Genomic DNA, 17,188 nt, shown 5'->3' with positions numbered 1-17,188 from the left:
CAGAGTTTATTAGATGTAGTTATAGTGATTGAAGGATTCTTAGATGAATATTTACAGTCACAGTTTTATCCAATAGTATGATAAGTTCAGTACCACAAAAGCATCAAGGCTTTTAATGAAATCAAATATATATATTTAAACTCACATAGGAATTCAATATATGTGCCTTTGACTTATAAACAAATAACTCCAGCATAAGGAGCAGGATTTTATGTTTTATGCTATCTATACCAAAAAACCTACAGTTAAAATATTCAGATAAATGCATACCATTAAATAATGTATAAATCTGTACTCTTAGAAAGTAAATTGTGAAGCTCCAGGTATAGTTTTGAAGGGAAACAAGAACACAGTACAATTCTTGTTTTGTCTTGTTATTCTCAGCACACATTATGTTTAGCTCAATTTGAGCAGGGTTTAGTGTGCAAAGAATGCTAAGTGGAACAACCCAAGGTCTCTATCTTAGAGTCCACAGAGGAAATTGGATGCATACAGAGAATGGCAGTACCACCAGGAGAGTGTTGTGGTACAGACACGGAAGGTGCTGTGGGGCAGTAGGCAGAGGATAATTTACACATAAAGGCTTTCTGGTAAGTAAGCATTTCTTAAGACCTAAGCCAGATGAAGAAAACATGGAAGTTCACAGGGACAGACATGAGGCAAAGTCAGCAGGATACTTTTAGCTTCCCATCATTAGCACATGAAGAGGAAGATGGTGCTAAACAGTGAGTCCAAGGGGGAAGGCACAAGCTATTATCATTGAAGGTGTTGTAGGCTGCACTGCAGAGACTGGATTATAATTTTCTCAGCAAATGAGTTCATTTCAGATATTTCTAGCTCCTGTGTAGAGAATAGACAGATGTAAAGAAAAATCAGATCTCTTAGGATGGGATTACTCATTCAAGGATCTTAAAACAATCAAAAGCATGAGCAGCGATGTCAGCCAGGCGGTAGTGCCTAAGCCATAGGTTTGAAAAATAGAGTAGTGCATCATTTCCCAGGTTGGTTGAATGTAAGGTGGCAAGAAAAAGGAGCTCAGAAAAGTCCCAGATTTCCAACTTGAGTGACTGGATATTCGGCAAGAGAGCAAGAGTAATGAGGCCTAAAGAAAGGACTGTGCACTGGACAAGTAGAGTGGGTAAGTCTATGGAATACTCTTGAGGATCCATGTGCACACAGTTGAATATTGGAGCCTGTCTTTTATGGAGAAATACAAGCAGACTTCTCTTATATTGTTGCTGTTTACATGAGATCAAGCATGTCATGGCAAGGCAGCATATATTAAGGAAAAATATTGTACACAATGGAGATGCTGTTCTTCATGAACAATGCTTTGAGGTTTTTTCTGTGTCATCTCATGGTTTCCAAAGGAGAGATAATTTTTCAGTCTCTCTCTAGATCATTTTAAGGAGATCTATTAAAATAATATTTTATTTACTTAGGTTTAAACCACAAATACATTGAAAGTAAAGAAAGACAGTGACTTAGAAGAAAAGAATCAAGCATACACATATAGATTGAATGAGACAGATTCTATCTGAGTTTGTCATTTCCAGACCCAAGTCAATAAAAATAACAGAGTGAATTCTTTGCTACTACTACATCTTTGAAAATGCTCTCTCACATTAACAGTTTTTCCTGATAATTGAAATCTTACATATGTTTGTAGCTGTGACACCAAGAGAGATCAGAATGATTTTACAAAATTCTTCCAATCTAGTGTCTAACTTTTAAAGTAAACATATAAAGTAATAGTGTTTATTGCACTTTAACCAAATCTATTGGCAACATTCAATGACAACATTCAATCATCCAACATATATTTAATAAACACTATTTTTCAGGCATTGTTTTACCTTCTTGATTTCAAAACAAACAAAACAAAATCTCTGTTGTGTTCCTTCATTCTCAGAGGAGACATGCTGTAAATATATGAATACTGTAATATGCCAGGTGGAAGTGAGAGCTCTGAAAAAATAAAACAGAAAAATAATACAAAAAGAATGAAGTTGGCAGTCACACTATTTTATAAAACATAGTCAAATGACCTAATATCTACAACTGACTTCAGAAAAAAGAATGTGTAGATTTGCATTCATGTAAAATTTGCCAAAATAGGAAAATTCCACCTTGCATTTTTAAACTTTATTTTCAGAAATATATTTAAAAGTCTTGCATTAATTATGTTAAATATATATCTTTAGGTCTTTAGATATAAAATATATACAAGAACACATGTATAATTACATATATAATATTCATATATGAAATACTCTATAAATTTTATTTATTTTTAAATTAAGTTGATTGGTACTTTTTAGATACACAGTACAGTTACATTCATCATTGGGATCTTGTACCTTTACATGACAGGTCTTGGTTCTCCTTTTTACCCATCCCCATCTGAGGATCAGGTTAAAGTCTGGCTGAGTTAGGAGTGCCGCACCCATCTCTAGTGAGAAAACTCCGAGGTCTTTTAGGGCTGGAATAATCCGTCTCCTCGGGTGTGTAGAGATCTGACTTTAGACAGATAAACTGTTCCTTTCAAAAACCTCTAAAGTCCTGGCTCCATTGCCTCAGCCCCTAAAGCATACAATCCAAAAACTAACATGTGGCCAATAAGGATGTGCCAAATATCCTGACTCCACCTTGGCTCCACCCCTGCCTTACCCTATCCAATAGCGATCCAATAGCACCACCCTGGCTCCACCCCCACCTTACCCTATATAAGCCTGTGCATTTGCTGACTAAAACGGAAGTGTTCCAGAAGCCTCTCTGGTGTCTGTGTGGTGCTTCCTCCACGTTGCCCTCCGAGTCCAGGCCCCCTGAACCCTGTTCCGCAAACGGGCTCATGGACGAAATAACAACTGGCACCGGAACAAGGGACTCGCGTATATTGGGTAAAGATTGAAGTTTTGGGTAAGGATCCTTATTATGGGTAATCTCATGATTTAAGAATGGCCGTTACAGGCCTCCTTAGTAAAGGGTTCTCATGCTGTAAAGGTATCCGAGGCATTTCCAGCCCAAACTCAGGCGAGTGTAGGGTTCGGAGTGCTCTAAAGGCACGGGCGGCTGTCTCTTCCCCAGCTGGTTGCTCACTTCCTGTCAAACCCCTCGTCACTGGAATAATGGTCCTCGGGAAGAGCCTACCTTTTCCCGTCCAAGATGGCTGCCTCCACCATGTGTGCCGCCATCTTACTTGTTTTATGAGGAGAAACGATCCTTTGATTGGGCCATAGCTTAGCTTCGGGGTCCTGGGCCTCCGGGTTGCCCAGCTTCCTCCTCCAAATCCCAGTCCGTGCAGCTGAGAGCTCCAGGAAAGTTTCAGAGCAAAAGATCTGCAGGGCGCCGGAGCCTGCTGAGCCGGGAGGGGAGCCTGGTCAGGAGCCGAGCCCGATAGCTGTGCGGTGGCCCAAGGTCCTTTTGTCTTCCCTGGCCTCTGCTGTCCCTGCCTCCCACCGTGGATCCTGCTCCCCGGGGTGCATTAGGGCCCAGTGTGGCCGAGAGGGCTGTGAGCGCGGAGGTCAAGGCTGACGAGATGGGGGCTGCACGGTCCCTGGCGTAGGGCCGCGGGGGCTGGCTGCTCCCCGGCCTGCTGGCGCTTAAGCAGTCCCAGGGGTGGGGGTGGGGCTGCATGCCCAGGAACAGCGTTCTTGTGGCAGAGCCTTAGATCTCTACTTCTTCCTGAACAAATGTTCAAGTACCTAATCCCCCTGTCTCTTGTTCTGCCTTCCCCTTTTATGTACGTTTTACCCTTTTTATTGATCCTTTGTTTAATCATTTAGAAACTTGGAGTTTATATTTTGCTAGAACACCCCCGGCCGTCTGGGTCCTCGTTGATCTACATATGGAATGACAAAATTCAGATCCTCTCTTTAGTCTTATGCTTCATCCCACAGTAAGAAAGATTTTGAAATTTCCACCCTTATTGCTGTCATTGTTTCCATGGTGGCAGCTATTTCTGCCACACCAAGGGCAACAGTCACCTCACAAAATCAAGTGGCAACAGCAGAGGTCAACCTGCTAACAACACCACCCAAGTCTTCAAAAAGACCACCCTTCTAGTTCAAGATGTCCGCACAGCCGTACTCAATTTACAAATCCAATTAAACTTGGTTTGGGAGGAATTAATACCCAGGTGTTAGATATTATAACTTTAAATAATGTGTGGGATACCATTTGGTCAAAAATTCAGGCTGGATGGAATAATTTGAGTAGTTGTATATGTGGACTGATACTGGGATCCCCATATATATTAACCTTGTTTGGCATATTGTTATTGTTATTTATTTTAAAGATCAGACGTGCCAGTAACAAAATCATAAAAATGTGGTCCTTTTTGGCTGAGGCTTTGGAGTCAAAGACAGAAGGGGCAATTGAGGATCAGGTTAAAGTCTGGCTGAGTCAGAAGCACCGCACCCATCTCTCCTGAGAAAACTCCGAGGCCTCTTAGGGCTGGAGTAATCCACCCGCTCGGGTGTGTAGAGATCTGGTCTTAGACAGATAAACTGTCCCTTTCAACAACCTCTAAAGTCGTGACTCCATTTGCCTCAGCCCCTAAAGCATACAATCCAAAAACTAGTATGTAGCCAATAACAATGTGCCAAATATCCTGACTCCCACCGTGGCTCTACCCCTGCCTTACCCTATCCAGTAGTAATCAAATAGTGCCACCCTGGCCCCATCCCTGCCTTACCCCTCATAAGCCTGTGCATTTGCTGAATAAAGTGAAAGTGTTCCACAAACTTCCCTGGAGTCTGCTTGGTGATTCCCCCGCCTTGCCCTCCCAGTACATTCCCCCCTGAACCCTGATCCACTCTCAGACGAAACAATACCCAGCCCTCCACCCTTCCTTGTTTATAAAGACATTGTTTCCATGTTTATCCTTTGCACATATTTTTATTTGCCTTCTTTCCTTTCCCCTACCCCTCCCACTTCCCCTACTCTTTTAGACATCTTCCTATTACACAGTATCAATTACACATTTTATCCTTATTTACATGTTTACATTTTCATAACAGAGAAACTGTTGGTATTTACACGTGTCTTACTAATTTCACTTAAGAGTATGTGCATCCACTTAGCTATAAATGTCTCTAGTTTCTCATTCTTTATGGCTGAGTAGTACTCTATTTTATTTTTAAAAATCACATCTTAAAAGCCAGCATGGTGGCGCATGCCTGTAATCCCAGCACTTGGGAGGCTGAGGCAGGAGGATTGCTGTGAGTTTGAGACCAGTCTGTACTACATAGTGAGTTCCAGGTCACTCTCCACTACATAGTGAGACCCTGTCTCAAAAAACCAAAAAAAAAAAATCACATCTTTATACAATTTCCAGTTGATAGGCAATTGGACTGTTTCCAAGTTTTAGCTATTACAAACTGTGCCCCTAAAAATGTGGGTGCATATATCACTGTGGTATGATGTTTTTAATTGGAATTATTTTGGAAAGATACCCAGCAGAGGGATGGCTGGGTCAAATGGGACCTCTAATCCTAGTTGTTCAAGGTATCTCCATATTGATTTCCACAGTGGTCACACCAGTCTGCACTTCCACCATTTTATATGTGTGTACAATATATGCATGTACATATATGTATGCATGTATCATTAAATGCATGTAACATGAAAACAATATTATATATCCATATATAAAATAATGTATAAATTGTTCCACATATTTAAAAAATGAATTGGTAGGTAAATCTCTAAGTGTACCAACCTTTGCTCATTAGTTTGAATAAACGCCTGTGATTGAGATTCACATTCTTTCAATTTTTCTGCATTTATTTTTAACAATAGATATATATTTTTGTTAAAATATTTTAACATTTAAATCTTACATGATAAATACTATGTCAAAATATATATATATATTCATAAGGAAAAGACCAAGAATAAAATTTTTTAAAAGTAAAATGCTTCCTCTACATGATGACTGGATAAACTAGGCTTAGTTCCAGCTCTTTGAGCTATTGTTAGAAACAAAACTGTTGAAACACTGATTTTGCATTCATTTTTTTGACTAACCATTATTGTTCTTCATACTGCTTGAATATTTCAACCACCCATATTTAATATCTGCATAGGAAATTTAAGGGAGTGATATGTAATCAAGATAATTGGGGGAGTGGCTTGTCCTAGAATAAGCTCAACATATTATTAGATGTTAATTGAAATTTTAATGTAGTTTTGTCAAAAGTAGAACTAACCTCTGATGGGTGTTATTTGCATTATTGTACAATATCCTAGATGCTCTTAAAAATGTATAGTTTGTGCTTAAGGGTAAATTACATAATATAAATGTTTAGGAATTTTGTAGTTCTCAATCCAGCTTGAGCTCATATACACAGAAATGCTGGCATTTTTTTTAATTGTTTAACATTTATAGAAGAACAGTTTTGATTTTGCGATGGTGGAATCTGGTTTGCAGAGGGTTTTGTCAATTTTCCAGTCATCCACTGAAGACTTAACCTCCGGTAATATGAGATGTGGTCCAATAAATAGCTTTCCTTCAAGTTAGTATTAATATCTTAGGAGTGTCTGAAAAAATAAGCTGTACTCATCCTTGCTGTCACATTTTTCCTTCACCCTGAAGTTAGGTGGAAAGGCATCGGTATTTGCATAAATCTCTATTCTGTACTGTGAATTGAATGCAGGTTTTTATTTAGGAGAAAATACAAGAGCGGTGATTTCTCTATCTGAGCTTCAGGAACATTTACTTCCTGAGAGAGAAATATTTTATGTCAATTAATATATACTGAAGGTGTATAAAATAATGATGTGTCTATTACTGAACTGTCACTGATCCGAACTTGATGGCAAATTACTTTCCAGAGGTCAGAATTGACTCCCTTCTGCTTTTTGTTTATTCACTTTTCAAAACAAAAAGGATTTTCTACCAACAGCTGGATTATAAATGCAACATAGCCTCTGAAAATTAGATTCCATTTTCTCTTTCCTTTATCTATCATGGATGATAAAGATATTGCCATTGGAATTCAGCTATGACTGCACAGATGATTAAGCTAAAGTCTAATTGGCTTTGCAGTATTAGCAGAAGCCAAAATGTAATGCTGGATCCCCCCACCACACCTGTATTAAAATAAACCTCTGTGATTCATTGTCTCCAAAGTCTGTTGATTAAGGAAGACTTTGTATATAGTAAAGACCTGATTATAGGAAAACTGGAAAATTTAAAGTTAAGTTTTTCATTCTGAACTTGTTGCTGTATAATGCAACAGTGTTCAATGTATCATTTAAAAGCATTCATATTTGAGATAGTTGGATAAATATTTTAAAGCTTGTGAAAGCCATTACTAAAATGAAAGGAAAGCGTGGATCTAAGGTAATGGAGGAAATAACTGCATTCCCAGCAGTACACTTTGTAGAATTAAGAGCAAAAGCTCAGAAGTTTAGGAGGTCCACTAGTGCCCAGGGCAGACTGGAGGTAGCAGTGAGAGCCCTGTACCTCCACTGCCACCATCCTAGAGAGTTGGCTGGTGGAATGCTCTACTTACCAGGCAAACCAAAGCGCTCTCTTTGGTGACTGAAGTAAACAAATACCAGAGAACCAGGACATGAAATGAGAAAATATTTCTCTGACAAGCCTTAAACTTGCTATTATTTTTCTTCAGTGTCTCCCTGTAGAGTTTTTTAGCCAGACCTCGCACACAACCTAGAGACTGTTATTTTTTTCCAGCCTTAAAATTCTAAAGTAATTAGAGCTGTGCAGTTTGACTAGGTTTTCTATGATTTAAAAATTAAAAGATGACAGAAATGGAATTCTGATGTTTTAATGATACATCTCTAATAATGGTCACTAAGCTTATTTTGCATAAATATTTGATCTGAATAATTATAAGTCCCCTGTGAACCATCCCATGAGTTGGGAATCTATGGGCCCACAGTGCATAATAAATATCATCATCTCATTTGTTATTTTTGTTGTGAATTTGGTGCAGCGATGAGATTAATCCACACATTTATCTATTTCTGAGAATGTTCACAAAATTGTCCATACTTCTAAAGAGTTTGTACGCTACCATTATTTTAATTTTATCTTCAAAATTCAAATTAGAACTGCTGGGTCATGATATGGCTATATAGTTTCTTCTAACTTAGTATGGGTAATGAGGAGCTGTGGTTCTTTGGAAATCAAAAACATTCTGCAGTCCACATACAAGGAGGTAATGAGGGATCTGAGACAGAGACGTTGCCTAAGAGCAAATATTACAGTACATCTCATTAGTTGCACATGTTGAATATTATAAAAAGTTACTAAAAATGTAGTGGTACATGAAGACCATTGGAAGAATGAGTATACCACCCAACACTCCATTCCAAGTCCATCCTTTTTTCAGTACTAGGAATTGAACCTAGGGCCCTCCTTTTAGCTATATCCCCAGTCCTTTATTTTTTTTATTTTGAGGAAGGGTCCTGAAAGTCACTTAAGTTGTGCAAACTGGCCTTGAACTTGCAATCATCCTTCCTCAGCCTTCCAGAATGCTGGAATTACAGGCATGGGCTACTACACTCATTTAAAAAAAAGGGAAAATTTTGAGTTTAAAATGTACATTTGTAAATCATGAAGCAATAGCTTACTTAGGAAAGAAATATCAAATCTTATAAAAAACAAGTTTACTTTTGTTTGGTCTGAATTTTAGATTCCCAAGTTAAAATTTGAAGTATGTTAACAGTAATATTATAGTGAAATGTTATGTTGAAAGAGGGCTTTATGAGCATTCATTACTAACAATCCCTATAAAGTCTACTTTAAGACACAGTCAACAAACAAAATAGCACAAGAATCCAGGAATTTAAGGTTTCTCAGGAAAAACATCATTAATTCTCACATATTCTGTGCATATATCCATTGGAGTGGGTGGGAATATATAATGACTAAATGGTGTTTATTTCTTCTGTTTTAGGGGCTGATGTTATCAACTTTGATGGCCATGTTGTGTTACCATATAGATTCAGAAACAAGAAGATGAAAACCCTGAAAGATGTCATTGCCCTGAAATTTAAAACATCGGAAAGTGAAGGGGTGATCCTCCATGGAGAGGGTCAGCAAGGGGATTACATCACGTTGGAACTGCAAAAAGCCAAGCTGGTCCTCAGTTTAAACCTAGGTTGGTTCTATCTCTCGGCATCATGCTTTCGAATTATTAGTATTCACACTAGAAAAACATTAAGTTACTTAGTCCTTCAGAATGTAAATGATAGGAGTCATCTTACACTGTCCATTCCTTCTTAGCCCTTGGAAGCTGTTATATACTCATACATAATTTTCTTCACAAATATTTGTTAAGCACTTGTCATATGCAACTATACAAGTCTGTAGCATGCATCACGGAACAGATAGGCAAGGTCCTTCAGCTCGTGAAACTTATAAACTAGTGCAGGAGTTAGATTATATATTAGATTTTATTAGAGTTTTGAAATTAATAATTTCAAATAATAACTGAGATGAAATCAGTTAAGTAGGTTAATAAGACTATGGACATAGTTTAACACACCCCTTTCCAAAGCAGTGTAGTAATGTGAAAAGTCTATGAAGAGAAAAAGCAGTGTTCAAGCTTAAAACTAAGTGAAGATCAATTAATCAATGAAAGCCTAAAATCATGAAGGGGAATAGGATTCCCCTGGAAGGCACCCATGCTTGCATGCTGAGGGACCAGAAAGAAGGCTGGGGTGGAGAGATGTGTAATTGGGATCAAAGATGCAATCAAAGTGGTGGAAATTGTTTAAATCCTGAGATACTGCAGGCTTGCTAAAGGGTTGACATCTCATTTTGAGAAGTGATGGTTCCAGGGGGGACTTAAACTATAAGGTGATCTTAATTTTAAAAGTGGACGAAGACTTCTTTAAGAAGAATTGCTTGTGTCCGCATGAGAACCAAAGCAAGACTCCTGTAGATCAGGAGACAGAAGTTCTCAGTGAGGTGGTTCTCAGTGAAGATGCAGAGAAATGTGTCTATTAGGGAGATCACTTTACTGGTAAATTCAGCATGACTTGTGGTGAATTGGAGATGACATGAAAAGAGTAGAAACAAAGAATGATTCCTAAAATTTGGGCTTGAGCACAAAATGGATGTTAGTGTCATTTGCAGAAATAGAAAAACTTTAGAAGGAACTTCGATCTGTTTGAACACAGAGCGTTTGACTTGCCTGTGGCATGTCTCAATAGGAGTTTCTTTTATAGAATTGTGTGTATGGGCTAAAAAGAGTACTTGCATAGGCACCAAGAAGAAATGGATAGTGAGAGTGAAGAAATAAAGACTGTGTAGAATCACAGAGACCAAGGAAAGTAAAGAAGTGACTGATGCTGTTCAATTCATCTAAGATGACATAGGAAGCGAAGATAGGAAGTGAATATGGGCTTTAGTGACATGGAGGGTAGTGTTGATTTACTCTTCATGGAATATTAGAAAAGCCTGTTTTATTGACTTCTTTCATGGGTAAAGAAAGGGAGAAAGATTGTGGAAATCAACATAGTCAAAATACAAATGAGAGAAGCAGTGAAGGGAAATACTGGCCAGAGAAAGAGGTGACTCAAAGGAGTTACTGTTTGGAGTTTTATGGCTTTTAAGTAGCCAGTGTGGATACATGTACGTATGTTAATAACGGAGCTAAGATTCACTTAAAGCTAATCAAAAGCTCTGCAGCATTGGTACTGGAATACAAAATTACAATTCATGCAAAGAAATGATCTCTCTTGGCTAACAAATTTAGGATCTGTATAAGGATTTTTTTCATGGTTGTATGTTCTCTAAATTTTTTTGTTGTAATGAAATAATTCAGCAAAAATTTTACACTTTGAAATATACACATATCTAAAATTCACATGTCTAAATTATCACAATAGAAAGCTACAAAACTGAAATATTAAAACATCAAAAGGGAGCCCTGCCTATTTGATTTCCTAATCAGTTACCAACTAGTGTGTCCAGACATGTCTGAATATGGCTTGGACCTGATATATTAACTTTTACTACTTTGAAATTTAGTATAACATCAAAAATGCAACTTTAGTTTTATGTAGGTAATGACTATTTTACACATAGATCCTGTACAAAGTAGAATTTATCAGGATATAAATCTGACACGATAGAAATACTAGCTTCTGTAAAAAAAAAAAATCACACAAAAACTCTGAATCACTTAATTACATTAAGCACTAAATGTTTTTCAATGAAATAACCAAAATTCATATGAAACTTAGGAAAATATAAATTTCAAATATGTAAAGTTAATGCCACTCATTATTAGGAGACTTTGATACTTCATAATAATAATAATAATACCAAGCATTAGGAGAAAATGTAGGTATTAGATGCAAAAGATAACTCATTTAAAAATACATAAACATTTGATAAGCACCAAATGATCATACTATCTAAAAAGCACAATAAAATAAAGATACTAATTTTTGTCTTAGAATGAAGATATCAGTGTTGTGTATATAACATAAAAGGCATTTTTTACTGCTCTGTAAATAAAATATTCTTAGGAAAATAATTTGACAGTATATCTTTAAACATTTAAAATAGTCTATATATTTAGTCCAGGAATCATAAGAAAAAAATTAGAACTGACCACTATCCAATGTCCAATATCAATTATAATGTCAAAAATTGGGGGCAAAAGTTAACTGTATAGAATATACATGAGTATTTAAAATGGATGTGCTAATTTTGTTTTATGGGAAGATACTATATAAAGTGAAAATTATGGAGTATGAACTACAGATAATATATCAATGACTTCATAGTAAATATATAAACATCTAGGCACATATAAAATATTTATGTTCAAATGCATAATTATCCAGTATTATCTCGGTTCACAAACTTAATTCTGGAAAGTAGCTCATGAACTGTATGTACCACTGTACATACATTTTAAATTTTCTATATAGAGATAATTTGAAATGTACACACATTTTAATTATATGTATTTATAATTTAAATATATGTAGAGAAACACCTGTAAGAAGATAGACCACAGTATTTGTAATGGTAGCAAAAGTTTTTATTTTATTTTACTTTTTGATTCTTTATAATGTTCTCTCCAGGTAATAATGAACCTGTATATGTTGTGCTGCCTGGGAAAAAATTTAAGCTATGTCCAGTAGAAGGAAAGAGGGAGGGATTAAAGAAAAGGAATTAGAATCAAAATATAAATATTTCGGTAAAACATATGCTTTCATGAGCACATGTGCGCGCGCACACAGCAGTTATAAAATATCTAAAGGTGCTTATTTTTTTCAGACTTATTTTCTTGCCAAATGAATCCCACAGGGTAACTTTTAAATAAAATGGTTTACTGTAGCTGTGTGACATTACCTTTCTGAAACAAGTACCTGGTACATGACCTTACAGAAAGGTTCCCCACCTTTTCACCAGAAAGCAGTATACTGCCGGAGTTTTACTGACTCGCAGGATTCATGACAGCCACAGGAACACAAACACCCGGGTATCTCCAGAGAGGAGCGCGGACTATGGAGCAGATTGTCTTCCAGCTGCGCAGTCTTCTCCCTCTAGCCTTGACTGCAATAAAACAAGTCCTGGCCTTGTGCATAGATTAGTCCGCCTTTCTTTGGCGGACTAATTAGTTCGCCTTTCATTCTCTCTGTCTTCACATGCTCCGAACCTCCACCGTGTATCAGCATTTTTTGGTTATTTTTGTTTTTTGTTTTTTTTCTCATTGAGTTTATTGGTACATTTTAGGTACACAGTACAGTTACATTCATCATTGGGATCTTGTACCTTTACATGACAGGTCTTGGTTCTCATTTTTTCCCCTTATCTCTGTCCTCCTCCCTTTACCCTCTCCTCCCTTCCCTATTTACAAATACTTTATTTCCATTTTTTCATTTTCTCATATTTTTTTCTTTTCTCTTACTCCTTGCAGGTCGGGGGGGGTGTCCCCCTCATCTCTCCCTGCCTACAGTTCTTTATCCCTACAACCCTCACCAGGTCCTCTAACTCCAAGGTCCATTTGACACTGATTTCCTAAAGAACCACCAAAATTTATCAAAATTGTGGCACAGAAAAAAAAACTAAGTTTTTGTAGTTACTTGTAAGACAGGAGATGTTTCATTTTCATCTTTACTTTTCTGCACTTTGAACATGAAAGTGTTTTAAGCTCAGGCACCTCCTAGTTCTCCCATCCTAACTCCAAGGGACAGAGCCAGGAGAACATCAGGTTCTCATGTGTCAACTGGGAGATCTGCAGCTCCCCAGAGTGGACTGGGTGGTCATTGTCTTGTTTCCTTCTATTTCCACGACTCAGGAAGCAACCAGCTTGGCCCCATCTATGGACACACGTCGGTGATGACCGGAAGTCTATTGGATGACCACCACTGGCACTCTGTGGTCATGGAGCGCCAGGGCCGCAGTATCAACCTCACTCTGGACAGGAGCCTGCAGCACTTCCGCACCAATGGAGAATTCGACTACCTGGACCTGGACTATGAGGTACAGTTACCCACAGCCCACACAAACAGCCACGTGTACAATGTGCTGTGCATCCAGAGCCAGCTTCACACGCTGACTGTATTGTGATGTCGCTGTTCATTGTATACTTACTGGTACCATTTTTTTCTTCTTCTCTCAAAGAAAAAGGAACTTACATCATGAAAACATAATTTATGAAAAAAAAATCACTATTCATCTCTAGATATTTTAATCATGAGCATTTGATATATGTTAAAAATCTAATCTCAATACTAAAATAATAATTTGAAGACAGAGACTGTGCTATAAGGACAGTGCTATTATGAGCTCAGAATAAATTGAAATTGAAATTGTTCTAGGTGCATCTTAGTCAAGTATGTATTACTACAGTGAAGTACCTGAGGCATCTAACATCATAAAAATAGTTATTTAGCTAACAGTACTGAGGTTCAAAATCCAAGATCAAGTGGCCCTGCTGGTTTGCCCGCTAGTAAAGGTCGCAGATGGTGGTACCTTGTCCCAGGAGAGTGTGTAGAGCCAATGGTCACACCTAAATTTGGGGCAGAGAGGAAGATTAGGATCCCATAACCCTCTCTAAGAGCACCTTCCAGGAAAGAGGCACCTCCCACTACACCTACCTCTCTATGATCCATAGCATCTTCCAATACAGTACTGCAACTCTGGGAAACAGCAGGTCACAGCATGCGGGAGTTCCCATTCCTTGTGTGTGCCATCCAAGGCTGGTTGCAGTTAAAGGGCAGGAGGGGTTCATTTGTTCCACTAGCTATCTTCAGCGACGTCAGTCTCTAACCTTCTTATTGCTGGAGGTTCCAGTTAGCTGCTGTAGAGTGCCACAGAGAAAACAAAACAAAGCAAACTGGTGGCCAGTGGCCTGTCGGGGAGGGAGTGGCTTCCTTATGACACGCCCCTGTGCATGTGTGACACTGAAATTTGTTGCCAGGCTGCAGTGTCTTCTGTTTGCATGAAGGCAGAAAAGGTCAGGGGCTTTATATTCCTTATGTATTCTGTGTGTTTTGAGTGTGTGGCACATTTGTTTTTTTTTTAATCTGTTTTTTTTTAATCTGTTTTTTTTTTTTTAACTCAGCCTTGTCAGCTGGATAATCGTTTTATAAAGTCCTGTGCTTGTGTTTTATTTAATCTACAAGTCTCTTATTTTAGATTGACTTTGGCATCAGGATGTATGTCTCTTTTTTTCTTCCAGTTACCTCTTTTTTAGTTGATTCTCTCCAAGTAGCTCCTCCCAGAATGTTTTGAAAGTTTTTATGTGAATTAAAAGGCACATTTTACATTTCAAAAACTAAAGATTTTGTTACAGAAGGAATCAGTAAGTGACACACAGAGAGACAGCAGAATGGAAGTAAAATAACAAATTTACTTATTGATAAGGGTTGATTGCACATAAGCTGTGCGTAGATCATCGATGCACTGGGTTACAACTCCTCCTTTTGTAGGGTTTTACAACTTTGACTTCATTTGGATGGTTGCATTTCATTCTCACAGTTCAAATCATGGTCACAGGAGAGTTAACTTTCAACCCAGACGTAACAGTTTTTTGCTTTTGGGGACTTTACTTTTAAGATTTGCCTAGTTATCTATCCTAGTCCGTAGGAAGGTGGATGTTCAGAATCAGGGGAGCAAACGTTAGCAATGGGTTCTTTATATCTTGACACTTTTACAATCAGGTGGCTTCAATCTCTCCAGAGCTCAAGACCTTGATGTGCCCTGTTATCTCAGTGTAAGACCAAATGCCTTATTCAGCAATTAGTGCCTTTGGTGCCTCTTAGTTCTGAGCTAAACAGACTACAGTTAGTGACAGCAGAAGCTATTCTATATTATGACACATCATAGGTTTTCATTATTTATAAAAGTGTCCGCTATCAATTTAAGAATAACTGATATCCGAGATTTCAGATACACACATGCTACATATATACATGTATTAGGATATACACACATATTCTCATAAATTCTAGTGGGCATATTAGATTTCTTAATAAATTATTTGGGAAAGAATTTAAATTGTCTATCAAAACTGTTAATCATATATAGGGGTTATAATTTTTATGGATTTGTGCATCATAATTTTGTTTATAATAGGAAAATAAGGGAAATGCTAAAGGTACGAAAGCAGTATATTTTTGTTTTGTTTTGTTTTTTCACATATACATGAAGATTTTATTGGTACTTTTTAGGTATACAGTACAGTTACATTCGTCATTGGGATCTTGTACCTTTACATGATAGGTTTTGGTTCTCATTTTTTCCCCATACCCTCCACCCTTCCCTATTTACAAAAACTGTTTCCATTTTATCTTTTCTCATATTTTTTCTTTTCTGTTATTTCCTTTCCCCTACCCTTCCCACTTCCCCTACACCTTTAGCCCTTTTCTTCCTATTTCACATTATCAGTTATACCATTTAGATTTTATCAAAAGCAGTGTATTAATACAATTTTTAAAAAAGAATATTATTCAGCCAGAGGTTTCCAAACTTTCAGAGTTTATGCAATCTTTAGAGTCTTAATAATTTTTCCATAGCATTTATAGGCTTAGGCCCAATAATTTAAAAATTATCATCAATAATCTGGTAGCCATTTGAAAAAAAAACTTTTTTTCATTAAAATTTTTTAAATAATAGTAATTACTTGATAATAGAATAAGCGTGCCTTTCCTGGACACTTCATATTTTAGAATCAAACTTGATACTTCCCTTCTTTACGTGTTCTAATGTTTTTGACCTTATATGATACTCTTTATGCCATTCACTTTTTACTAGAGGAATGACCTCAAACTCAGTTTCACAAAGACAGAAAATCATTAGAAGGAATGTAACATGATCAATGTTACAATAGCAACCCCCTCAAGCTTGTGTTTCTAACAATATGCAAAAAGATGCCCACTGCTACTGTGGCTCCTTTGAAAATGTGACTTATACTGTGACACCCTCCAGTGTTGTGTGCCTTGCTACCCAGGTCTGAGATTACAGATGTAGACATGTTCTTACCTCTAAAACAGTGAGAAATCAGAATTTTTAGCTTTTTTTCTGTTTTCTATTTATGTTTAAGTAATTTCTAAATTCTGTGTAACATAAAATATACATTCTTTTTTTTCTTTTTTCTTTTTCCTCTCATAGAGTTTATTGGTACATTTTAGGTATACAGTACAGTTGCATTCATCATTGGGATCTTGTACCTTTACATGACAGGTCTTCATTCTCATTTTTTCCCCCTTGTCCCTGCCATATTCCTAAATCAAAATTTGGAATGGAATATATTATGTAAACCCTGACAGAGATTTTAAATAATTGGACTCCAGCAAATATCTTCAAAGCAAGATGATTATCGGAAAAAATGTAAAAATCAAAAATCTGGGCTGGGGATTTAGCTTAATGTTTCTGCCACCTGCCTCGCAAGCACAAGGACCCAAGTTCGATCCCTGGTACCAAAAAATAAAATAAAATAAAAATAAAAAATCCTAGAGGTTTTTTGTCTTCTGTAAGTTAATATGTCCTAGCTCTTGTGACTGGACTCCCAATGAATGAGAGAATTTAAAGATGAACTATTCATCTCCCATTAATGAATCCTAGAAGAGATGAGAAATCTTGAAACATCAGCGTTGGGCAAACAAAGCTCTAATTTTCAAAAAAAATAGAATTAAAATCTTTGGGTCATAGACCCAATTGAGTTTGTTATGAAAGCTATGAATA

The 17,188-nt window shown here is 37.1% G+C and overlaps 1 protein-coding gene across 3 annotated transcripts in view; it reads left to right on the top strand.

The window, feature by feature from the left end:
* Cntnap2 (contactin associated protein 2) overlaps positions 1-17,188 on the top strand; it is a 2,025,293-nt gene that overhangs the window by 866,387 nt on the left and 1,141,718 nt on the right. For 2 of the 3 annotated variants that reach the window (XM_010638580.2, XM_033764477.1), the window contains exons 5-6: positions 8,931-9,134; positions 13,299-13,483. In XM_010638580.2, the coding sequence (XP_010636882.1) occupies positions 8,931-9,134; positions 13,299-13,483 (389 nt within the window). Of the gene's footprint in view, positions 1-2,739; positions 2,920-8,930; positions 9,135-13,298; positions 13,484-17,188 lie in introns of those variants that run through there. The other variant, XM_019209676.2, reaches the window with a different exon arrangement.

This window comes from Fukomys damarensis, unplaced genomic scaffold, assembly GCF_012274545.1.
Source record: "Fukomys damarensis isolate Sample0158 unplaced genomic scaffold, DMR_v1.0_HiC HiC_scaffold_16, whole genome shotgun sequence".
In the NCBI taxonomy this organism is placed as follows: domain Eukaryota; kingdom Metazoa; phylum Chordata; class Mammalia; order Rodentia; family Bathyergidae; genus Fukomys; species Fukomys damarensis.
Note: the sequence above shows the minus strand (reverse complement) of the source record. Positions and strands in the feature narration are given on the sequence as shown.